This window comes from Ciconia boyciana, chromosome 9 (assembly GCF_034638445.1).
Source record: "Ciconia boyciana chromosome 9, ASM3463844v1, whole genome shotgun sequence".
NCBI lineage: Eukaryota > Metazoa > Chordata > Aves > Ciconiiformes > Ciconiidae > Ciconia > Ciconia boyciana.
The window spans coordinates 39,151,791-39,178,081 of NC_132942.1; the positions used below are offsets into that span (position 1 = coordinate 39,151,791).

At 40.2% G+C, this 26,291-nt stretch overlaps 1 protein-coding gene and 1 long non-coding RNA gene across 4 annotated transcripts in view; one reads left to right on the forward strand and one right to left on the reverse strand.

The window, feature by feature from the left end:
- Positions 1-12,058, reverse strand: part of ADAMTS18 (ADAM metallopeptidase with thrombospondin type 1 motif 18) — an 80,118-nt gene extending 68,060 nt beyond the window's left edge. For 2 of the 3 annotated variants that reach the window (XM_072873383.1, XM_072873381.1), the window contains exons 1-3: positions 11,722-12,058; positions 11,487-11,565; positions 9,296-9,612 (exon numbers count right to left, since the gene is read on the reverse strand). In XM_072873383.1, coding sequence (XP_072729484.1) covers positions 9,296-9,612; positions 11,487-11,565; positions 11,722-11,823 — 498 coding nt within the window. In that variant the 5' untranslated portion in view covers positions 11,824-12,058. Of the gene's footprint in view, positions 1-9,295; positions 9,613-11,486; positions 11,566-11,717 lie in introns of all 3 variants that reach the window. The other variant, XM_072873382.1, reaches the window with a different exon arrangement.
- On the forward strand, positions 11,652-19,966 carry LOC140656991 (uncharacterized). Its single transcript, XR_012044185.1, has 3 exons — positions 11,652-11,789; positions 12,999-13,092; positions 19,876-19,966. It is a non-coding gene; the product is annotated as an uncharacterized lncRNA (long non-coding RNA).
- Positions 19,967-26,291: the final 6,325 nt, after the last annotated feature.

The window sequence follows — 26,291 nt, forward strand, 5'->3', positions numbered from 1 at the left end:
TTAACAAGAAATGAAACTGGGTCGTCACATTTTTAGAAAAGTTTAAACTTTCTTCTCCAACAGTGTGTTACAGCATTTATACTTACCCCTTACCATGACCAGCTTATACTTTAATTACAGTATTAACTTGAAATATTTCTTGAGGCTTAGTCTAGCCTAATTTTAAAGACTTACTGTTTTGATGACTTCTTCCTAAAAAAAGAATGAGTGTGTGGCATAAGACAAGCCTGCTCAAGATAGAATTATTTTTAAATGCTCACTCTTTTCACTGAAGTACAATAATTTGCATGAAGAAAAAGCAAATCTGTTTTTAATTTCATGATTTTAAAAAAAATTATATTCTGGTGTTATATAAATTTTATATCTCATGGAAAAGAAACCGCAGATCTGAAGAGTAATCCATGTTTCATTAGTTTGTGTATTCTGCCACAGAATATAATATTACATTCTTAAATTAGTTGGAAGCCACACTGTGCTGCAGAGTATAAAAACAAAAGTGAGGGCTCAAGCTAGGTCAAGCATATTTTGTATAGGTCCATTAAAAATCTCATTCCATTAATATTAATAAAGATGTTGAGACACAAAAGTCCTTCAATTAACATATATTAGGCAGGCAGGCACAAGCATTCAAGAGATCCCACTGTGAACAGCAAGAATCCAGTCCTCAAAGAATAAAGCCATGAGTGTGCTGTGTACATAGTGGGGCAGCTAGAAATGCTAATGCCACAGAAGAGTGAAAAGGCAACGCCCTATTGTCTGTGCAAGTAAATATCACTTTATTGCCTCAGCTTCCTCTTCTATTAAGCAGGTTTGTGCTGGGCCTTGTTATTCCAGTAAGAATAACTTCAAGACCTATTATCTTTGTCACCAAACTTTTTTCTTTTACTATTTTTTGGCAGGAACTAGCTGGGCAGCCACATATGAGATTCAGGAAAAGGATTTTCATCTGATTGTACAACTTGTTTGTAGATTTCCCTAGCTTCTGAACTAACATTGTAAAAATGAAATTAACTTGCATGTTCCAGAAATTACTCTGGGCAATAATGGTTCCCACGGTACTGAGCTTCAAACATCAAGACTCATTCACTTGCATATGACCTGATTATTTGACATTTCTTCACCCTCATTCTTAGTGACTTCCGAGCATGATAAACAATAAAAGGTTACTGATGTCAACCTATTATGAGCCAGGATGCTGTTCTCGTCTAACACACAGTAAAGCCAGTACTGAAGCTTAATTAATACATGTTTGTAAATTGTGCTGAGCTGCAAGGCATTATGATTCCAGGTTTCTTCTGTAAATGTTTACCTCGAAGCTTTAGTCAATGCTCTACTGTCTGAACCAAAGATAAGTTCTGCTTCCATCAGCTATCCACATAGCTGGTCAAATCACTGTCAGAGCAAATCAATAGGAAATTCCTTTAGCATACTGTAATTTATGGTAGACCTGCAGCAACAGAATTGGGATTAAAAAGGAATACGAAAAGGCAAGAAAGAACCAACATTTCTGCTCCCAGTGACATGATCAAAAAGACAGAGGAAAACCTTGTTTGTAATGTAATTATCCATTAAAGTTCAATTCAGATACCATTTAAGGGCTAGTCAGAGCCTTCCTAACACAAAATGAGTGGTTTTAGAAAAAAGATACTGAAGTCTGAGCTTCAGCTAATATAACTCACTGTAGGTCCACTGGTAGCTCTCACTGCAGAGATAACTAAGTTTAACCCCTCTCCTGCCAGCTCACTGAGAGAAGATCATTACAAAATGAGGCACACAGAGCTAACAGCTTCTGTATATGGTCAGGAGTCAAGTCAGAGGGAACATTTCTGACGACTGCTGAGGCTGCTGACTTTAATGGGGCTGCTGTCAGGTTATCACTGGACACTGCAACTTCCAAAAAGAGAAAGCAGGTATTTTCTAGAAAATCACTAGAGAGCTGTAAATCTGTAAGTCAGCAACATTACTCATGCTCAGGAGAGAATGAAATCAGATGCAAATAGCTCTGAAATTGTCTTAAAGAATTGACCAATGTATTATTGGCATCACAGCTCTGGAAGCCTTTGTCTAGCATGGCCCCAGCTTTTATCTTGCCCCCATCCATGGACAGCAAATTTCAAAACCATAGACAACAAAACCAATCTTTAGACCTCTGTCCTTCTCTCACTGTTTGCAGTACTGGGCAGAAGTCCCAGTGATCAAACTACCACCTCTTTCAAAGATGATGGGACGTGCCGTGCATCAGAAACACAAACCCTTCCCTAAAAAGTTGCAAAGTAGAAAACATTGTCTTAAATATCTTGCAGACTTAAACATAACTGTGACAAACAAAAACTGTAGGTGTCAAAAGACTGAGGGACTTCTGGAGCCGGTAACAAACTCCCAGTGACCATCCAGACCGGTTATGACTGGGCAGCCTACATTGAATCAAAGTCAATTTCTCAACTGAGTACAAGCGTGCAAATCACAAAGCTGTCATCATAATCGGGGCACTGGTTTTGCAGAGAGGCTAAGGAGGGAGTAAGTTTGGGAAAAAAAGTGTTCAAGAACAGTTTTGATACCACTGTTTGCTCAAATTAAGTGGACTCTGCGGCAGGACCAGGGCACAACCAAAATACTCCTGTGTTTTCCACTCACTCTACTGCTAGCATCAGGTACAGAGCTCCAGGAGTGGGCTGCCTGGGTTGGACTTGAACTACCATTTCACAGACTGTCATTGTGTTTTGGGTAAAAAAAGCCTTTACACTCCAGGTCTGCAAACCTGGTATCTTCCTCAAACACTTCTGAAGTGGAGGAAGAAGGGGAAAAAGACAGAAATAAAACCTTGCTTAGGTTAATTATTAGTGACTGAAAGCTGCTATTAGTTATTAGAATCTGCCTCTAAAAAGAGAAATATTTTAGATGTTCAGCAGTTTGCAGCTGTGCAGAAGAGAATGTGTTGCATCTCGGCAGCAGAGATGGTATGGTCCAAGTGAAAATAGTGGCGCTTAAAATAAAAATCCTCATTTACATCAAAGACATCCTGTTATGAAGAGGTCAAGTCTGTGCAGACAGGTCATCCTCTCCTGACCCTTATGAGGGCATTTGACTATAAGCTTCTCTCTAATGGACTAGGGAAAGTGTGGGAACTAAGCTTTGTGGAAAGACTTTGCTACAGCAAGAAAAATGCTGATGTTTCCAGTATAGATAGAGTCTACTAATTCCTTTAGAAGTTATGATAAGACCGCTACTTAACAAGAACGGCCAGGATGAACTGCCTGTCTGTGTCCAAATGGATGGTTCCCTGTTTCTGGAACTGCTTTAAGGGTGCAAGCAGCGGTGCTCACAACAGCCTGAAGTTTGGTCTGAAATACAATGATGAACAATTTCCATGCTCTTACTGCCAGCTGAGCAATAATGGAGCAGGCGAAAATGACTGAGAGGACCAGCTCCTGTGGGCACTCTTGCGAGCTGTTCCACATCCACAGCCCACTGTGGTCAGGCTGATGGAGCCAAAGTGCTCCCAGTGACACAGTATTTCCTCTATGTATGTTCAAGGGTTCCAGGTTCTTTAATATAAAACCTGGAAGAAATGCAACCTCTATTACTTTTCCTGCCCAGAGGAAGCAGATTATTTCTCCATCATTAACCCTCTTTAATTCCATTTCTTACCCATCAGGAATCAGTAGGGTCAAAATGCCTGGGATAACACTGTCTTTGTCTTGCAGAGCTAAAGCCAGAGTTAAACGGAAAGCTTATCAGACAGATATGGAGAAGGGCAATCAATAATCTAATCACACAATTCATTCCCTATCAGCAGTCAATTCAAGGCTGAGACCAGCAACAGTGTCTTGTATTTGTCTAGTACAATTTAAAATATCTTTGAGAATATGGCTTTTTCCCATTGTCACCTCATTTTCCTGTAAAGATTTTTCTTATTTTCATCTTTACCATATTATGGAGTGAATAATGGAAAAATGTCCATCAAAACAGTGGACAAAATGATGATCCTGTAAAATACAGTTTGTGTTTTATAAAGGATGGAGATATAATGGTGTGTGAATATAAAGAAAGTCAAAGAACTCATATGCCAGATGGTGTTCATGTTGTGCTGGTATAATGGCAGAAAGTGTAGGATTTGTATGTTGACTTGTGAATGGACTAAAAATACTTTTGAGAATGAGTCAAATCACCAGTTCTGTACTTAGTTTCTCTTCAAGGTCCCACTGGGCCAAATTTTGTCCTATTTTTACAGCTGTAGGTTTCTAAAGGAACCTCATTGAGAACAGCAATTATTTTGTACTTTTACCAGCAGTCTGGCTCACTGATTTTGATGGGAGTTTGTCTGCATAAGAACCTTGGGATTTGTCTCAACATATTTAATTGGACTTAAAGGGTGAGCTCTAGGAATAAGAGGCTGTTGTTAGCAAGAACTTAAATAATGCTCATACAGGGTGCAATTAAACGACTACAAAGAATGGGTACATGAGTTGCTTTGCCTGCCTGCCTCTTAGGTGGCCAGACTGCATTAAGAAGCTTTAATTTTGTGGCTTCTTTGATACTTTGAGCAAAGTCCTGCCCTCAGACATGCACACACAACTTCCATTGAATTAATACATCTCCTGTTTATCTCTCAGTGCTACATCTAACCCTTTCTCCAGTTGTAGACTCCTCTGACAGCTCAGTGAGTGTAACATGATTCATCCTTCCCTCCTCTTTCTCTTCCCTTGACTAGACACTAACAAACATAACAGAACTTGAGACATGAGAAAGAGGCCCCTTATAATGAAAGATTCAATCACATCTTACCAAAAACAAAGGAGAGCACTAGCTACAGCTGATGAAGCTGACTCCGCTCTTCTCGCTGAGGTACATAAATAAAAGGGAGAGAATGGCCCACATTCACCTCTAGTGTAAGCAGGTGCAGCCTCTCAGGCCTCCATGCTAGTGCGTTTGCTTAGGGCTGAATTTGGCCTGAATAATAAAACTGTGTATCATATATTTTTAAAGGACCTGAACTGTTCCACTGAACTGTACTGATTTTCTCTCTGACCCAAAATACACATGCCTGTCTCCTCTGTGATGTAATGGCAGAAGAGTTCCTTTAAAATAGCAGCAACACCCCCACAAATGCTATATAATAGACTACTCATTCATTATGTTCACTATTTTCTATGTTGTGTATTGGACTGTAGTGTAAACTTGTTTGACTTTGTAAGAGAGAGTTCTTGTCCACAAGGGGAATGTGGCTTCTGCTCCTAAATGCACAGTTATAAATTACTTTTAAGAATGTCTCTAGAACACAACTGGACTACTGACAACTCTGGGGTTCACTTGTATGCTGCCCTGATTTACTGTGTGACTGCAAACAACTCACTTTATACAAGAGATTATGTATACATAGACCTAACATAAGCAGCACATAAGGAGACAGAAAGGAGACAAAAACTAGCATGTAAAGAGAGACAAACAACACACAGTTTATACACAGACTCAGAAGACAGTAGTAAGGCTTTTAGAGACAACATCATCATAAAAGAGGAGTTAGAGATGGTGAACCTACAACAGACATCTGTTTTTAACGCAGACAAGATAGCACAACGTGGATGAGGCAAGAGGAATGAGGTAGGAATACAGGTACAGCCCCACTGAGTAAGTCCTAAAAACCAATTTCTTATTCTAACAGTGGCCAGCACCATCTCCTTCAGAAAAACTGAAAAACCCCTGCATTCTGTGGATTTGGCATAGTCTGCCTCCCAATTAGATAGCTAAAGGCAATTATAAGTAATAATATATTACTCAATAATAATAGTAATAAAAACATATAATTAGAATAACTAAGAATTAGCTCAAGTCAGGAGTTGGGAAAAAAATTGAATTTGGGAAGAACGAACAGCTTGAATTGGAGAACATAAACAGAGGATGAAGCAGCAAGACAAACCAGTGGCCTGGATATATCAACTGGGAGAGCACAAGGGATTGAAGGAAACTCCAAGAAGTCATGCTGGATTAACAGAAGAGTTTTATTAAAAGTAATAATGAATATCAGTGGAGAAAGGAGTTGAGAATTTTGCATTAATTTCTATTCGGGCCACATTAAGATGATGCCAAAGAGAGAAACTAGTTTTGTATTTACTAACATAAATGAACTCATTGACCCAAAGTTGTAAGAGTTAAAAAAAACACCCCTGAGAGTGAGAATGTATTAAAAATACATGAAAATGAAAAAATTTATTGCAACTTCTTTTCTTTGGAGGGAATGTATCATATTCTCCACAGATAGTCCAGAACACATTTTTCTGAAGATGTACAAAGTACATCCAACTTTTGAGCATTTTTGATTAAATGACTAAGCAAATCTGTGTGATGTGCAACTGATAAGCCTGCATTTTAATAAATCTGTCATACTCTTATCGCTAAGTATGATGCTGCTACTCAATGCCTGGTGGTGAAACACACACTTAGGAAGATGTAAACAAGATTTCTTGCATACAAGTTAATTTCATTTAAAAAGAAAAAAAATAAAACCACAGCTTTCTTGCTGCATAACAGATGCTCCAGCAAGTAAAGGATGCTGACTGAAGGAGGAAAGCGCAGAGGACAGAAGAAAGCAAGTTTCCTGTTGAACATCAAAGCACCTAAACACTTTGATGATGAAAAGGCAAGAGACAGTACTCATAGTAAACTTGTACACATTCTCCTAAAATGCTAACTTAATGTATTAGAGTACTTATTCAGATAAAGAGCATAGATCCAGTTTTGCCTTCTGACACATCAAGAAAATTGCGTTGACTGATGTAAACATTTAGTCTCAAATCAACCAATCAGCATAAAAATGTGGGGCCTTACTGTGAACTAAGCTATTAAAAAGTAAGATACACACATCTCTTAATAGATCTATACCAAAGCAACAAATTCTTGCTCCTTTCCAGTGTTAAGTTAAGGTCATCCTGGCTAACAAACCATTTCATATAGATTCTCTCAAAAGTCTACTCTGCAGGCAATGGCAGATAACAGACAGCTGAATGACTGAATACTCTAGGTCATCCAAAAAATTAGATCAAAGAGTCCCTGTAGTCTATTGAAATGCAATTGCTTCCAAATCACATTGTGGTGTTCCAGGCTTGAAAGAATGGGTCACTGAAGTTTTATTGTAGAGAAGCTATTGCTAATGAAAGGAACAATGGAAAGATTAGTGCTACCAACCATATAGAAGAAACACCACTTTTGGTTTAATTGCAGTGAACAAAGCAAATAGGAAAGAAGGGCAACCAAGTGACAAAAGTAGTTGGTGCAAAGAGGATATAGAAGCTATTCACAAGGTTCTCTTGATCAGAGCATAGCGTCCAGACTTAACATATGATTACTGAATTTGGATCATGGTAAAAAATGACGTCGTTGTCATTACAGACAGCTGACGACACATTTTTAAGAAGGCAGCCTTACAAACTGAAAGACTAATAATCCTGTTGATAATTTGCCTGGGATTCATTAGGTGCACTGAAATTAATAAATGGATAGGGAGAAAGGAACAGTTATACTTTATTTGTGATACCTACCCTGCAGGAGATTATTATAAGTAAAGGTTTACTTCATTTACCAGTTTAAAATAACAATTTAAGGTGAAATCTATTGAACCTTAGAATTGATTAAAGAAAGAGAGAGATTCTAATTGGTGATAATCTAGGTACTGAAAAAGGTTCTGTCATAATAAATTTGTTCATGCCACAATATTTATTCTCTTTTGATCAGTTTCTCCATCTTTTTTAAGTGAAGCTTACCAGTCATAACAATCTCTATGTCGAGACAGTGGTAAAAGATCCATTTCAGTCTCAGTTAAGATCACCACATTCTGTTTCTCTGTGACCTGAGGCAGACTTGAACCTTCCTTCTCCAGACAAGACTTGACAAGCCCAGCTTCACTTAGCTCATAAAGCATGTTAAAAAACAAAACGTGACCAAACAGGGGAGATCACCCAAACTGTAACTGTTGTGTGGAGGTAGAGCGCTTCTCTTAGAGAAAAAGACAAACACTGCAATAAGGGAAAACAGTATTTTTCTGAATAAATATGGTAAAAGCTAGCAGTTGTGAAAATGAAGCTTCCACAGGAACAACTAAGCACATCTAATGTTAACAGTTCAGCACTACAAACACAACTTAAAAAATGAAAGCTTCATTCCAGTTCCTGGGACCTGCTTCAAAGTCACATTTGCAACTGTTCAAATGAACTATAAGATACTAATTCCTCTAACTTGCTGAGAAAAAAAGTAGAGCATTCAAAATAGAATCCAGCCTACTTCAACCAGTTATCAGTATTCAACAGCCCTTTCTAATGAGCCACCCTCTTCTCAAGTCACTGATCACTATTTCGAAGGAAACACTGGGTGTCTCAAGTGCTCCTTTTTTGGTCCTGTCACACAGTTTAATAGCCCTTCTGGACAAGTACCTTTGCAAAACAGATTTCTAGAGAGTGACCCAACATATCCTCTGGACCTTAGTCAACCACAAAGCATACAGATAGCTTCATATACCTAACACTATTAAATGTCACTGCTTTCATCTGCATCCATAGAAGATTGCTTTGCAAGTGCAAGGGCTTAAGCCTAAAAAACATCAATAACTATTAATTCTGTAGATGATTCTTCTGAATTACATCAGTAAAGACTTCTCTGCAGGCAATGAGCACTGTCAAACTTATTTTGAAAAAATCATTTTTGAGTAATAATTTTTCATGAACTTGGATGACAGCCATAAATGGAAAATATGCAATGATAATATTTAACATATTCATAAGAGGTCAACTAATGAAGACTTATAAACCCAAATAGGGCTGGAATTGTCAAAGAAAACAAAGGGAAATTGGTTCATAACTCCTGCAGAGCTAGGAAATTCACCCTTTCTTAAAGCAGTTGACAAACCTAGGTACAATATTTTTTTTCTTACAAGCTTATGCATTGATTTTTTTCTTTATTCATAGTAGTTCACAAAGGCAGGAAGAGCATTTACTTAAGAACAAGCAAAAATTTATAAACTATCACAAACTATAACAAAGAAAATTGCTATGGGATAATTACTAGGACTACCAGCCAGTCTTCTGTTTTTCTCCTGAAAGACTCTGATCAAAAAAAAAAAAGGGTGTGTTGCAGTTCATTGGCTATAACTAAAGCTCTTCTGTTAAATGCAATAGCAACTAGTGGTATTAGGAAAATCACCAAATGGCATATGGTATCCTAAGTATTATATGAATTACACACCTTCAGCTACTATTCCACATATGAAAATACTTTTAATGCTGATTTGTCTTAAATAAACACTTACCAAGCCTACACATGTAGATATTGCTACCGAAGAGGTGCTATCATTCCTTATAAATCCCTGGTAGAAACACTGCTCAATTTCATGTTCCTGAGAATTTGAGACTCCATTTTTCCCGAGTACCTGGACAATAAAACTGTTGCTTAAAATGGTCGAAGGTTTAAGTTCTAAGTGAAGTTCCTGTCCAAATGCTGAAAATTTGTAGTGCAAGGAACTCTTTGAACTCTGAGTTGATCTCTTTCTCCTAGTACTGTGCAAAACATCATGTGAAATGTATGATCCACTGGAATCCACTTTGACAGGTGTCACAAATACATAATCTGTAACGATAAAAAGTTAGCCATCAGCTTTTGTATCCAACGAATAAGGTAAGTGTCATTCTAACATGGTAAGCATCAGGCTTTCACTATGGCAGGAAGCATTCCCTCATTTAGGGAACGGCCTGAAAGCTCTGCAGGCTGTGTGTGTATAGGCTTGACTGCATAAATTCACCCCTGTAAGTCACACAGGCTCTCAAACAGTGTTTGTTTCCTTTCTGCCCCACTGAGAGGTACAGACTAACTAGCATAGCTGTGAACATTCCCACAATCGCTCTTCTGAAGACATTTGTCATCACCAGCAGATCTGTAGATTTTCCCCTCCCCCTGTATTAATTGCTGTCAAATGTGAAGGCTGCTCTGGTTTGAGGGTTTTTTTGTTTCCCTAAGAATGCAGCAAATATTGTATCACTGTGGGGGTAACCATGACTGAGACTTTGTAGAACTGTACCACTTGTTCAAATGGATTAAAGGATTAATTTATTAATGCCTTAACTGAGTGAGACCTCATCTCTTTGTAGTGACTCGATTAGACTGGGTTTCAAATCGTAACTGACCTTCAGCAGAAAGCGATTACATCCTACCTAATAACCTTTAGTCAGCCATTGCTAATTGCATGTCAAAGAAGTTTATTGTTTTGGATAAAATATGTGAAATATTACAAAACTATGTGTGAGGAGAAGACCAAGATCTACTCACATCCACCTAAGAAAGGAAAAAATAGAGGCCATGATTCAGCTAGCTGCATAAGCAGGTGCCTGGCCTGAAGTACATTACCATTGCTGTTGATCCAGCCATACAGGGATTACCTGTATCCTGGAAGCTAGGTCTGAATTTTAGCTGTTTGCTGAACTAGGACCTTTGCACCTATTCCTGCTTACATGAGTAATTATACTGAATAAACTGCTTCCCAAGCCCATTTCATTTTTGAGCTGTATTTCTCTGTGAATACTTGAAGATGTCAATGCATTTGAGAGTAAAACAATTAATTTCTCTTCCTAAATTGAAATAACACTGTTAATAAAGAAGAAAACCCCCTCCTTCTTGTGCTGTAACAGATGTTGCAAAAACTATCAATCTCTTTGCCTGAATAGACTTTATTGGACACACAGTAAGCTGAAAACACAACCAGTGATAGGTTGTTTTTCCTTAGACAGTGGAAACAATACATCAAGAACTTTCACTTTCCTCGAGTGGTGTTAATCAACGGCAGAAGTTGAGGACGCTAAGCAGGCTGGTGGCCAAAAAATGCAAGCAGCTGCTGGAGAGAGGGAATCCCCCAGTGAGCAGACGATAGGGTGCAAGAGGGTTTTCCTTTCTGCACCCTGGTGTCGTTCTCTATTGTACTTTGTTTCCACTCACACCCAATAAAAAGCATATACTGCACTTCAAACTTCCCAAAGTCATCAGCATCTAAGTGTTAGTCTCTGCAACCTGGGAACAAACAGCTCCTGAGCTCTCACTCACATGAATCCTTTCTCTCCAAGTTTGTTTTCCCTTAGCCTGCATTGCACAGCTTCTTCCCCTCTCCCACCCAAATCTTTTCATTACTTTTGTCTCATTGCTTCCATCACAGACACATGAGGTTTTGTTGTCGTGGCTACATACACATTCATCTTTCTAATCGCACATGTAAACGTGGATGTATTTACCATCTCATTCATTTGCTTTGCTGTTACATATCCTTCCTTTTAGCTTTTGCACACAGGGCTTAACAAATTAATCTCTGCCCATGCTTAGCTATTTTACAGCAGTCAGCTTGCTTTCACTTTATGCTCCCCCAACACTGTGGCTTCTTCCCTTTAAATGCTCAGTCCACCAAAAAAATCATCCATGCAAATGTTCATATACACAGACACAGAAAGAGCTATACAAACCATGATTCAATTCACTGATGCTGTCACTGGTTAAAGTTGCTGCATGAGACATGCAACAGAGGCAGCACAGCTGAAGGGTCTGCAAGAGAAAGAAAAAAAAAAAAAAGAGAGAACAGGAGTATTGGGCGAGATTTACTTGACAAGGGAAGGCAGAAAGACAAGGCACCAGAAACTGTGCAGTAACCTGGTATGAAAGTACACTAGGCGACTGCAAAAGAAAGTGCTCTCGACCTGCCTTTACAGTGCTTCCAAGCCACGGGAGAGTCGGGAATTGCATGGAGCTGCCGCTGAGAATCGCAACAGGTAAAGTCCAGACGACAAGCAGGAGACAGTCCATGTTCCGCCGTGCACCTGGTGTGCTACCTGCTCCCCGAAGCGTGCGGCGGGCCAGCCCGGATCGCCCGCATGGTCACCTGGGCTCTGCCCCGCAGCAGCTCCGGCGGCCGGCTCGCAGCGCCGCGCCCCCGCCGTGCGCGGCGGCGGAGCCCATGGAGCGGCGCCCAGGTGAGCGCGCCCTCGCCGCCGCCGCCGGCGCGCACGCTTTAAGCCGCCGCCGCCGCCGCCGCCGCCGCCGCCGCGGGGCAGCGCTGCCTCCGGCGCCGCGTCTCGGCGCGGCCGCCGCCCGGGGGGCGACGCGGCGCGGAGCGGGCGGGCGGGCGGGACCAATGGGGAGGCGGCGGGGCCGGGCCGGGGCCGGGGCCGCGGCCGGGGCCGGGCCGGGACTCGCGGGCGCAGGCGGGGAGGCACCTGGGAAAGGGGGTGGCTTGCGCCCCCCCCCACCTCGGGGGAAGCGGGAAGGCAGGAAGCGGCTGGGCTGAGCACGGGCAGCGCCAGTGCTGGCACACCTGTGGCCGTCTGCAAAGAGGTCGGGGGGACCTCCGCTGGGGTAGGAGGGGTGCAAAACTGGGGGGCCGACCCACAGGGCTTGATCAAAAGGACCGGAGTTTTCGGGCTGATGCTGGGAGAAGGGGTAGAAGGAGTGGAGTCCAGTATCAGCCCTCCAGCTTCCAAAGCACCGCTCACTTGGAGAGAATATGCTGTTATTCTCTATTATGTTTAAAGGTAGCTTCATGCGAAAACAAACAAACAAACCAATCAAACAAAGATTAGGGTGCCTGGGAAGAAAATGCAGCTGTGACAGCCAACACCAGTTACTGAATATTGACCACTGATGTCCATAAAGAAGCTGACTTTCACACAGTGGCTTACATGTATCGAGCCAAATGCAGCACCAGGTCCTGGGCTCGGCTAAGCTAGTCTATGCTATTAGGTTACACTTTCCCTTCTACAGAAAACTTAAGTAAAGGATCAAAGATCGAAATAATCTGAAAGGAAACTGAAGTATTGAAGTGAATGGGACTGGTCCAGGCTGGAAATCAATACGGAACTTGTTTCTGATGTTTTTGGCTGCACTTGGAGACGTGTCCCTCACCTCATGATCTCCCTTTTGTGCTAGAGAGTTCTCCAGTATGTGTCTCAGTCCAATCTCACTCAACATCTCCCTTGTCCTAGGGTCACGGCATGAAAATAAACGGTAGCTGTGTCAATTTAAGGTGCCTCGCTGCTCCAGTTGGCACACAAGCTGGAGAGCACAATGGAAGCCGAGGTGAGCTGGAGGTCATCTCCTCTATCTACCTCCTTCACCGGGGGTTTCGTGGTAACTAGTTTGGGGCAGTGGATTAGACAGATCAGAGATATTTTCCCTTCTAAAGCATTTTCTGTCTTTAAACATTAAATAAGTTCCCAGGTGTGGAATTTCTCCTTCACCTCTCTCTATTTCCCAGCGGGTTTTACACTATCACCTTGCTGAATGTATTATGATAAAGTTTCAAGATCTTTTTGTATTAGTGCACCTGTCACCTCCCACTGAGTATATTCAAACGAAATAGCTGGCTACAGGCTTACGACGGTCCCAGTGGAGCAGAACATATAAAACATGCTGTGCATTGCAGATAATAGGAGAAAAATGTAAAATTATTGGGCTGTAATTTTATTATCGGCCCTCAACACCCTGAACGGACAGACATGACTGTTTTCAGTAGACTACCGGACTGTGAAGACTGACATTTTATTTGCTGTGAGGGAGGGAAATAAATACAGTTCTCTAGCAATTACAAGAATTGTTTAAGAAAGAAAAAGACAACTTTCACCATAAACCTAGCACCACTGAAGGGAGTTTTGCTCTTGATTTCTGTGGAGTTAAGATTTCACCCTGGGGATTTATAGTTTCTGAGTATGATCAAAGAAGAAGAAAAAAAAGTGACACTGCTTTCTTTGCATGACTATAAATGACATGCGTCCAAATTTGGGTTGGCATTAGGCAGGGGACCCCAACCTTTCTTGGCCTGTAGGCAGCAACATTGATCAGTTAACATGCTCAGACAACATCACACTTTGCTCCCCGAGTCAATCAAGATCCCAGCAGTGATGGTCATAAACATCAGAGAATCCTGCAGGCAGCTCGTTACCATGTGCAAACATAGTTACCATGCAAAACATTAGAGAAATAAAGCTCCACAGTCAGCAGTGTAGTAAACAATGCAGTCAGAGGGGTTTTTGCCTCCCCCCACTCCCTAGCAATTCCCACCTCAGATGACCAGGAAGCATATATTCCTCCAGAGATAATCATTACCACACTACATCTGTTATTGGACTATTCTCCATTCTCCTTAAGCTGTCAGGTTGGATGGTGCTATCACTTTTTTATGCTGATCAGTTTTGTCATGTTTTCAGTTCATCTTTTTCTTCCCCTACTTGTTTGTATCCACCTGTTGTAATTGTGTTCCACCTATATGAGAAACTCCTCCATTACCAGTGAATACAAGAAAGTGTGGGCACTCAGTAGAAGCTCGTCACCCTTAAGCAGCATTGCACTACAGATAATAACACCCTTCTTGGGGAGGGATCTCCAGCGTAAAGAGATCATCTATGTGCCACAACTCAGGAAGTCAGGATTTCTCTTGTATCTGCAAGGGAAAGTAGGGGTTTACTACTCTATACCAGCAGTGAGTTACTGCTGCACTTTCATCACCACACTGAGGCTCGCAAGAGCATAGCCTGAGTTTCACCAGGGCTTCTCACCCACCCGCTCTAGACAGATCACACCTGCATGCAAAGTGTCCATTGTCTTGATGTCTAGATGCAAAGATGTTGGATGTTCTTGCTTCCACTTGCTAGCTTATCAGAGAAAATGGATTATTATTTTTAATAACTCTATTCTTTCTAATTCTGAATCCCTTTTTTCTCATTAATTTCTGTAGACTTTTTCCCCAAGAAATATGGTGTCATGGCCATCGTGATAGAGTCTAGCCCCACACAGAATTCACATTATCGGTAACATGACTGACAGGCACACAGAAGAAATATGCCCTGAATTAAAATGCCATCGTGCTTGTTTTGCCGTCTTTCTTAGAGCAAATTCTTTATCGTGTGAGACATTCATGACCACTGAGATGAGTGAATGATTCAATGAAGTCTGTTGTCTGATAGCTGTCACCTCTTCCTCTGTTATCCTAGATTATTTTTCCAGATATATTTGTATTAGAAATTAATGTGAATAATTTAAACCATATTTAAATCATATATGATTAGATAACTGGAAGCAGAGTACTTACAATGGGAAAATGGTGCAGTGAGGGCTTGTTTTAATCAGGTAGTCACATCATATTGAGTGAGTACACATAGTAGAACCGGAGCAGATATGTTTTTTGCTAGCTCAGCATTCAGTTTCTGCAACTGTCCATTCCTACTTGACCATTTCTGTGACTATTTCTTACCAAATGACATACTTATTATTGAGGATACATGTAAGCACTCCATAGGATTCTTCCAGCTCAGTCTTTATGCTCTCTTTGTGTTCATCCTCAGGAAGACGTTTCACTCTTGTGAAGCACAGAAGCCCTTTGCCTTCATTTATGTGAATTAAGTGAGTGGTGATTAACCACATGCTGGGTGAAACTCCTTGCGGAGAAGACTTCATGGAAACCCCTTTACAAATGAAAATTACCCTCTTTAGAATGAGCTGGTAGTTTTCAAAACCCATCAAGTTCATCTTTGTCCCAAGTTGAAGAGGCTCCAAAGTGAAATTATACTCCAAAGTTGGTTATGCTCCGTACATAACGCAACTGCTAAGGAGGCTTTTCTTTCCCATTGTATTATTCATTCGATAATCTCAAGGCATTTTGTGAATTTATATTAATTTGTCTAAAGAGTTCAGCAACTGTTACTCAGTTGTAGCAGGACAAAACCTCTAGTTGAACAAAATATGAGCAACTCAAAAAAGAACTTGTGGAGGGGTTCATATAGATTAAGCGTAGTTGCAGGGATGTAGTCATCTGGTATCAAATTACATTTTCATGGCTATTTGTATGTTATCTAAACCCACTCAATACCATACAGTTTAGCAAGAGGCCAAACCCTTTCAGCTGGCATAAATGATCATAGCTCCTCTATCTGGCTGAGTTACAGAACCTGAAAGGATAATCTACTGTATCCTTCCTGCCAGAAAGATCCCTTGTGCAGAAAGGAGTTTGTAAACAAAGGGAGTTTGTGGCCTACCTCCCTGCCACACACAGGGAACACCTCACGTATGGTACGGGGGCACAGCTGGAACATGACACATCCTAACGGACTGATGGTCTGAGGACACTGGTCAGCTTCCCCTCCAGCTGGAACAGCCTTAGCACTTGCTTTACTTCCACAGAGTAGGTTTATAAAGTACTAGACAGTATTGTAAAGCCTGCTAACAGCAGATCCACTCCTACACCGTATCCTTTCCCCCCATCCCCAAATTTTAAAAGGCTACTCTCATAAAAAGAAACTATGAGGACTTCTCTGTTTACTTCTGTGAAATCTGAAGCTGACTACAGTAGTCTCAGGAATGGAAAATGCTAGTCTAGTGTGTTCCCAAAAGCATATTTCTGCATTTCTAACCAGTGTTCAGTTTATAATATGAGCTACTGTAATGAAGTTGCTTTTGCATGATGGCTAATTGCATTCTTCAGTGACACATAGCATGGGCTATACCATGTCACTGGTTATTCTGTTTATGGGTAACTATATTTCAGCTGACATGGAAACTGTATAAGTAACAAAAACATCTACTGGTTGACTTAGTGTGGTTCCTCCATTAATTCCTGTTCCTTAAGGGCCTGAAAGTTCACAGAATAAAATTCCACTGTCTCACCAGTTTCTGTATTAAATTCTGCTTTCTGCAGAAGCCTCAAAACGTGGTGTTAGGACTGAAGTTATTTCCTCAAATAGTCTCTAAACCCACAGTTTTCAGTTTGCATCCTATAAATTCTGCCAAACTCCATGCAATAAAGAGTAATCTCTGTGGAATAGGTTTTCACCACCATTTACAGTAATATTTTCTGTCAATAAGCCCCTAAATTAATTTCACATAGCTTTTTAATCACAGCCACTGGAAAAGGAGCTTGATCCAGCATTCCTGCTGTACCCTAACTCCCAACGAAATCAAAGAAACAATGTTTACATTTTTTCCTCACCCAATTTGCATGTAGTACTGGGCTGTTATAGTCCCAAATAAATGCTTTTGATTACAAATATTAAACACAATTTTCTGCTTACATGCATTTCTCTGTATTTCACAGCATGTCCATCCTAATTTGATTAGTTCTACACATTTATTTGTGCTAGCTGGACATCCTACTTTCTGGCATGGAGTATGAAGTTCCAGCTATCCTGCTGACTTGTTACCATTGTACTTGCTCCATCCTGCTACACAAGAGATTTGGGCTCAGGAGCAGAACTAAAACCACCTCCGTGCTGGGTGCTTATGGCTGACATATAGAAACTTCACAGAGCAATGTTCTGCATTTCTCTTGCAGTCAGTGCTGTAGGCTAATGCTTAGATTTTAGAAGAGGTTAACTGACTTGCATTTCTAGTGTCACCAGCAATTTTTAAAAGGGGGAGGGGAGACCAAGGAAGCAAGAAAGAAAACCTAAAAACTCTGCAAAGAGCATTCATTTGGCTTGGATCCAAATGTCACAAGTTGCTGCCACAGTGTCCCGACGCACTCTGTGGCTGAAAAGTGAACAGGGGGAAGCTGCAGCTCAGTACATGGGGGCTCTGTCACACACCCAGACCAAAATTAAATGAAAATGTCCATCACTAATAGAAGAAAAATAAAAGCTGTCATTGTGGGTGGCCCGACTAAGGCTTTGCAAGCACTACATTTTAGAAGAGTTTTCCTGGAAACTTGCCAAGTGTAATTAAGGCACAGGTACCTCCAAACTCACAGAACTCTAATAAAAACAATTATGCAGTTTATACTGTTGTGCACGTGCCAAAATTTGTATTTATACAATGGTTCAAAAATGGCACAGGAGAAACCGTGCAGTCCAGCAGGTTCAAAGATCCACTTTGAAAATGCTTTTTATAAATACCGATTTGCACTACACCCGGAAGGCTGTGTAGCCTACGGAGTCACAAAGACATATTTAAAACCCCTGCAAATTACTTCTAAGACACTAGTATTGGTTTCAGACATACTTTGGCATCACGTGCAGGAAGGAAAGCCCAGTCTCTGTTACAGTCAGCCAGCATCTGCGCCCCAGAAAAGGATAAACCAGGCCAAAAAAGAAAATCCATATGGAAGTTTCAACCTCTGTCTTCCATGATAGGAATGTATGAGGTTACTCCACCCCCAAAACAAATGGCACTGGGATGAAATGGTACCTCATTCATTTCTTATTGGTTCTTCTTTTCACCTCTGTAAACAAAACATACTTGTTGCATCCAATAGAGGCTAAAAGTTGTTTTTTTTCTCCCCTGCTCCCAGTAGTGCTGCTTCATCTCATCCAAGTCTGACATATTATCTTGCTTTTTAATTTTATTTCTGGACTGGAAAGGTAACTTTCGCTGATGTGACTTGTTCCCACAAGTGCTAGCATCAGTTTACGTTGCTTTGTAAGATAAGATCTCTGATGACAATTTTCCTTCTGGTATCCAGTTAGTTTCAGGGTGGGAGTCTGAGTTCTGGGATGAAAATTTCAAGTACACTCTGGGGACTTAATTTTCCAAAGTACCAAGAATTAACAGCTCCAGTTGAGATCAAGAGGAACTGAACCTGCTCAGCATTTCTGAACATGAATCCCCGTACTCTTTTGAACAATATACCCTGAGAAGAATGTTGCTGGGAAGATTTAGTCTCCATTCCTTTTTACATGTGTTTCTTCTTTTATTTGCTACTAATTTCATGGGCCAAGCAAAGAAGAAAATTGGCTTCTCTCTCCTCTGAATTTCATTATTTGCAGATTTTTTTAATACAAGATAATGCTTCTTTGGCTGGCTCCTGGGATTCCTCTATTAAAAACTTCCCCCCCCTTTTCACATCAATGAGCCTTTGTTACTTCAGCCTTCTTGCTGGGAACATAGATTGCAAAGAAGTTCAGGAACCTTTTCAGTCCCTTCTGCGTAACAGTTGCAGTGTACCCACAAATACTTTGTTTTACCATTTTCAATTAAGAATCAGCCCATTTCCTATGAAAATTAGGTGCTTTTACTTCGGATTCAGTGTGTGTTCATCTTCTCTTTGTAGCTGTCTGCCCAGACCCACCACCTTCATCTCTTTCTTACTCAAAATGGACTCTTCAGTGGGAATTTTAACTACAGCTTGGCAAACAAACAGGAAAATGTCTCCCACAGAATTATGGAGCTGTTCCATATTTGCTTCTATAAGAAAGGGCTTACAGCACCATGCAATACTATACAAAGAAGGCGTTGTCTAATAAATCTGCATAGATATTCTATTTGCTGTGTACTGAAAGACTTCAAACTCTTGTACCATAACAAGAGTGGGGTTTGTGTTAGACATTGGAAAGCTGTGTTTTTTGAGGACCAGATTCTCATTTCTTGTAGGCTACTTTGCACCACAATGGCAGTGAGCACTCACTTCACAGCTTTGTATAAGGGTATTAACTCTAAATATTTAACTTGCTTTATACTCTTTCACCAGGAAAACAAGGACTTCATGACTTACCTTTTATTTTCTGCAAAGAAGGATATTTTTACCACTATTTTTCTTGCCAAAAGATGATGATAATAGATGAAGAATATGGTAGCAGTAGTTGTACAGGACCCCTTGAGCTAGGTGCTGAACACACGCAGAACAGAAAATTGGTCCCTATCCCAAGAGCTCAGCTTACAGTTTTTAATTTACCACAGCTTTCTTTGCATTCCTAATTTGCAAACAAAACTATTCCCTGACTGTGGTGTTGATTTCCAAAGTGATTTCAGCATGTTGAGGAGTCAAACAGTTGTTTTACAAACCCAGTATTGCACTGGTTGCTGTGACAACATTTAATAATATCTTACTGTGTGTGTGTACTGAGTGGAAAGTGTGTGATTTTTGTCTATTTTCAATAGAGCTGGATGTTGGGAAGAAAAAGGAATGAAATCATTTTAGGCTGTCGCCTGTAACATTGAAATTAACAGCCCCTCTTCAGCTGAATTCAATAAAGGTAGAGTTGGAACTTTATGGTGGCAATTCTGAACTTGCATATTAAGACAAGCGCTCTAGTGGAGCAAGAATGTAAAGCTTGCTGGGAGAGTTAAAGAAGAAGTGATTTTTAGGCATATTACAATAAGAGAAATGTAGGATAGAATATTCACAAAAATTGGAGTAATGCAGGTTGAAGTTTTACTCAGCAAACTCTTAAACACAAGCCTAATGCTAGGTATGTTCATGTTTGCTGGCAGATGCCTTATAATAAAAATCCTTCCCTTCCTCTCCTTTAAGAAGTACCAAATACCGTGAAAGTGCTGTTGTTTTGCTCCATGGATGAACTCTTTAAGAGTGTAACATTAATAAAAGTGATTTCATGGCCTTTTCAATCATTTTACTTTTAATGAGAGCTGGGTTTTTTTAGCTTGAATTTAAATGAGATTTAAACCTTCTTGGCAACGCAGACACTGCAACATTGTGCTAAAGCTTCATAACTAGAAACTGAAACTGATTAGTCTATTTGAGAGTAACCTGATTATTTTTTACCCATGCTCACAGGATAATTTTACCGAGTTGCATCTAGCAGGAAGAAATGCGCTGACTCCAGCTCTGCCAGGCCAGCTAGCACTGCCTGCTGCCCTCACAGTATGAAACTGGAGTCGCACACTGCATGATGTGTACTGGGACATGCACAGGATCTTTCAGAGGACTATGGAAGGCATCGTATGTCTAGGACTTAGCCACAGTCAAGCAAAAATTATTTGCAGTCAGAAGTCTACACACTAAAGTCCACAACTGGAGTTACCTTGGCTTATTTTCATGATCCAGAATAAAATGGAATTAAAAGTAAAGAAAAAAATGTGTCAAGTAAAATATGAATTAGATTGACAAAGTACTTTTATTTTTTATGACCTATAACAGTCTAAGCTGCAAGATTTTTTTTTTTCAGGAACTACCTTTTGTGTCCCTTCTATTATATATATACACTTGTGTCTGGCTCATTTGCAATCACACACTAAGGGTGTCAAGAGCAGCAAGACAGAAATGCTGTTCTCATGAGTAAAATTTTCTCATTGCAAACTGAGGAAAATGGGCAGTTTATTAAGTCTCCATTTTCCAGATACATTTTTTCTGAAACCTGCCTCATCACAGTATAGAGACAATGCGATCTGAAAGCATATTGTTTTGGATGAGGGCCAGCCATCTGGGAATCCTTCACAAGTACCTGAAATAGAAGTAAGGTAGGGCATATTGAGGTGAGCGGCTTCCAGATTTTACCTGAAAGCTCTGTAGGTGGCCTAAGGCCACTTGAATCTAATCCAAAACAGGCACCTGGCTGTGGCCTGGATGCCTGCCAGTTTCGTAGCATATTCTATCCCTGAATTATGGTGTCTGGACTTATTTCATGGCTTATTGTTGTGTGTCTTTTAAAACTAATTCCTCACTGAAAGATGTTTGAAATTCAAAGCTTTCTTCAGTTTTGCACTTTATTCTGGAGCTGCAGACACTTGCCTTATTAGGTCCAGGAAAAACCTGCTCTAACAATTCACTAAATAGAGCTTAATGCTTTGGTAGTGTGCAGGTTGTTGTTCTTGGGAGGAGGAAGACAAGGGAGAACGGAGGCTTGTGTTATGGCTTTACCTTGTTGATAAACATGATGAGGTATAACTTTTGCAATGTCAGAGTTCTCACTAAATGCCTGTGCTGCTTAACTTCGAAAGCACTTTTTTATAGGTGTAAAGGGAGCAATCTACTTGCACTGATTAAAGCTTGGTTGTTTATTAACTACAAATGTTGCTTATATATGCTAGCCCCTGAATTATCACAGTGCTTTTATTATAGCTCAGTCTTTCATATTTCAGCGAGATTATTATAACTTATTCTAACTTCTTCCTTATGAGCCGCCCAGAAGCAATTCTACTACGGAGCTTCATGACTATTGGACTTTTCTGGAATACCAAGTCAGACTTACTCATACTCCAAAACTCCGAAAGGAGAAATCTCCTAAAATCCAAATGTGAGCAGTAATAGTCGATATTTCCTCCACAGAGGAGTAAAATACTTAAAATACTTAAGGGAGAATTTAGCAATGGGTGATACATGTAAATATGAGAACTTTTCCCTGAGACCCAAATGTTTAGCTTTTGATGTTGAAATATTTTAAATGGAAAACACTACAGGATTTCTCAGTGCTACAAGGGCAGCTTAAACGGTAATGTATTCATCTTTCTTCTCCCTATCAGATCTGTCAAAATGTTTTGTATCTTCATGATTTTGTATAACCAGCAAATCTAATCCTTACCAGATGCCTGGACTTTATATTGCAGTGCTGCATATTCTTAATTATGCTGCTATCTGCCCATCTTAATACTTGATTATCATTATCACACTAAGCAGTCTACTTAGCTAAACTTTTAAAGAAACAGAAAGGCAGACTTCTGCAAACTCCTTTCCTAAGTTGGGTAGCCTCACCAACAGAAAACATGTTGCTGTTTAAACAGCCCAGAAAGGAATTACCTGACCAGAATAAATAACAACTGCCTTAGGGCATGTTCCCTCTCAAATGTTGATTTGAAATTGCTGATCAAGTGTTAGATTAACTGAGTTACTTACAGCTCTCAATTAATAAATACCAAAGCAACTTTGCTAAGAAAAAAAGAGAGAACATTAAACAAAGAGAACAATGCCCATGTCTGCAAAAATCACTTGGAGTGGTTTGTCAGATAGCGGGGCATTACAAAGAGAAGAGATTTCTACTGAATCATCCTCAGAGTTAAATCAAGGGACATCTGTTATTTCCCACCTAAAAGTCTAATAAGAGACAAAGAAGGATTTAAAGACTGTTGGGCCTGTAGGAAAATCACAAATAACTGCAAAGTCAGGAGAACACTTAACCTGAGATTTATGTGTTGTATCAACAATAATGGAAAGCCCAAGAGAGACTAAGGGTTCAAGATATGAACCTATTATGTGTGTGTGTGGAGTGTGGAATGTGGGAAGGTTAGGGCTACCATATTTCTGTCCAGGTTTTCCCAGACGAAATGAAATGCAGTGAGACTAATGTGTCTGGGATGCGTCCTTGATTTATACACATACAGTAAGTTCAGAGCGAACTGGATTTACTGTGCTCACACAGATCACCTATTCAGTGCACACACATTAGATCCCATGCATCCCGAATGCATGGGATCCATTGTTCGTATACTGTAGAGTAGATCTGACCATATGCAATAGATATGTCTGCAGATGGCCTTGATCAGCTCATCGGAGTGCTAAACAGGCATCACAAACCCTCAATTTTTCCTGGAAAAAATATCTAGGTAAAAAAAGAGGACATACCTGCAAAAAGTCAGATGCAGTCCTAGGTAAACTGCATAAGTACAAATTTCATCTGGTATGCTTAACGGTATCATTATAAAAACATCTGAAGGTATCATTTGTATCAGGTCAAAAAAAAAAGGAACTGAATCCGAAATGGAGAATTCAATTTTATTGCCCTGAGTGCTCAGTGGACAGAGATTAGAAAAATATGTCATTGTCCACTCTTGTCTAAAGAGGGACAGAAATAAGTGCTGGTGTTCAAGAGGGAGAGATACTCCTTGAAACATTAAATATCCAATAAGCCATTTTTTTCCCAGCCTAATAGATGTGTTTGATTCATATGCACTAATAGTCTTGACCATAACCATAGATTTTAAGGATTCAAAGTACTTTTGGAAATGTACTTCAATGTATTTGTAGTTTGAACAGGCTCTGCAGTCCTCAGATGGGGAAAGACAGTCCTTCATATTCAGTGACTGAAATGTTTGGAACTCCAGAACGTACACTTGCTGTACATCCACTCATTCCCTGCCTTGGACTATAAAACTGGAAAGTCAAATGATGAAGTAATTCTACACTCAGCAATGTACCATTAATATTTTAGTATACCAGAGGAAATAACTGGATTTGGAATGGTTAGTGCAACATGCTGCTTTAGTGTGGCTGAACAACCGCATGTCAAAAAGCTACACTGTCGGTATGCCTACTTCTCTGAACCCTGTCTAATGTCATTGTACCATGACCCAAGTTCTGCACATACTTATTGACTGGCAGTTACAGAAACACTTTAAGACAAAATCTGATTTTATTTGGCAACGTACACTGATGGCTATCAACCTATGATATCTTATCTGACTCCTATTTCTTTGGATAAGAAAAAAAAAAAAGGGCTACTTTTTCCTAAAATCTGTCTCATTACAGCATACAATGCCAGAGGGACACTCCATGTTCACTTCCAAGCTTATCTGTCTAAGTAACCTAACTCAAAGCATACACACAAATATTTTTTAAAACAGTATGAAAATAATGCTAAGCAATTTTTCTAAATTCAAAGGGCAGGATTCAGGCAATCACAAACCCAGACACACTTATATGGTGACTTTCACATCAGTCCCTCTGCATGCTCTAGCCTGAAAAGCAGCCAGTGCAGAAATGGTGGAACTTGCTGTGCACATCCAAAGGATATGCTAGACCTAGTATGTGCGTAAAGGAATTCTTCTGTTCTATGCCACCATAACATTTTATATCCTGGCTCCACTGCAGCCAAGAAGCAAGTCAAGACAAATTCCCTTCGCCAGTAAACCCGAAATTCCATCCAGCAGATGTCAGCAGCGAGCCTTGCACACCCGTCCTCAGGTTACACACTCTTCTGTAGCTCCTTCCTGGGCATATACTGAACTCCATTTACACAAAAAGTAGAAGACAAAGTCATGGACATATCAATCAAGAATGAAACAGCTGTGTTAAAAAAATCAATGAATATTTCCATTGCAAGGGTGATTATGTGGGAGGCCTTTTGTCTTTTTAAGAATCTCTGGCTTCCACCTTCTGACTCTCAAGCTGGAAGATGCTATTTAAAACTACTCTTTCAGCATATAACTTTTATTTCTTTATGCCTTTTTTTCTTAGATGTGCTGCTATCTTTGATAGCTAAGCTTTTTAGATTTTTCGTGCTGCTATATAACTCTGAAATGTGGAAATTCTGTAATGCAAAGCATTATATCACTGAATTGAAGTGTGGCATTATAGTCCCATCATTACCAAGTCATGATGGGCTCAGTTTTGTACATGCTCCAGATCCTTCCCTCCACTGAAACTGAAGTGAAAGTCTGTAAAAGACAAAAAATTCCTACACTACCTTTCTCATTCAGAAGAGAATCTTCCTGAATCGTGTTCTGTTAATCCACATAACTGACAATTCTTACACAGTGCTCTGAATTTCACACCACTTCACAGCAAACATATTTGTAGTAAAACTGGGTATCAGTTTACTAAAAAGCATCAGTGAGACTTCACAGGCTCCTTTCCGTGAACAAGAGGCCAGATTCTCCCAAAAGTCTCTGCTGGTGTGAACCAGTATAGCTCGACTGAAGTCATGTTTTGCTGAAACCTGTTGCTAGACAGAATTTCAGGCCAGCTCAGAGTGTAACAAATTAACAGAACTGGAGCAATGTGCATCAATAGCAAATTTTGTCTAGGGAATATAAAGCAATCCAAGAGGCTTTTTAATCCAATCCGGATGTCTCATATTGTCTATACCCATAAACAAACTGTAATACCCAGAAAATCCTATGGCCAGAATTTCTTGAGGGAAAGAGCTTGCTCCCTTGCTGTTGAAGGAGAGAGGAGAGTGCTCTCACAGAAAGCTTTGTACAGCCTATGTATGTAGAATTGGTTCTTGGGGAGTGAACAATGGTTCTTGGGGAGTCACTGTCTAGGTACATGGATACTTCTGGGGACAGCTTCCAGAAAGGCTCGTAAGTAGAAATGAAGGCAATTACTCTTAGCGAGTAAGAGTTAGGTTTTAAGTAGCTAACACTTTTGCTATGGCAGCCTAAACACACTTTTCTATCTTCACTGGAAGACTTTGCTGAAAAAATATGTTACTGAGGATTTTGTTGTGGAAGACAGTGACAGATTGAAGACTACTCTAGAATGCCACCTATCACAGCCTAAAGAGCTCATCCCAGGAGCCTATCTATAGTTCCTGGAGAGGAAGATGGTCCTCCAGAGGATGTTTCGGAGGAGGTCTAACTTGGGCAGCATTCCAGAACAGCCTGCAGCAATGGCAAAGTGCTCTTCTACCCCAGTAAATATACACGCACAGGTTTAGGTCTAGCAGTGGCCTCAAAATCAGCTACACAAGGTCTTTTGAAACCTTTAAATAGCATCAAGTCCACATACTCAATCCTCTGAGAGCCCTGCTTGAATACATGAGTTGGTGACATTCATTATACAAAAGGGGTAGAATTTGTTCAGTGCCCTTAACTTCAAAGAATTCTGGTAGTTCATTTTG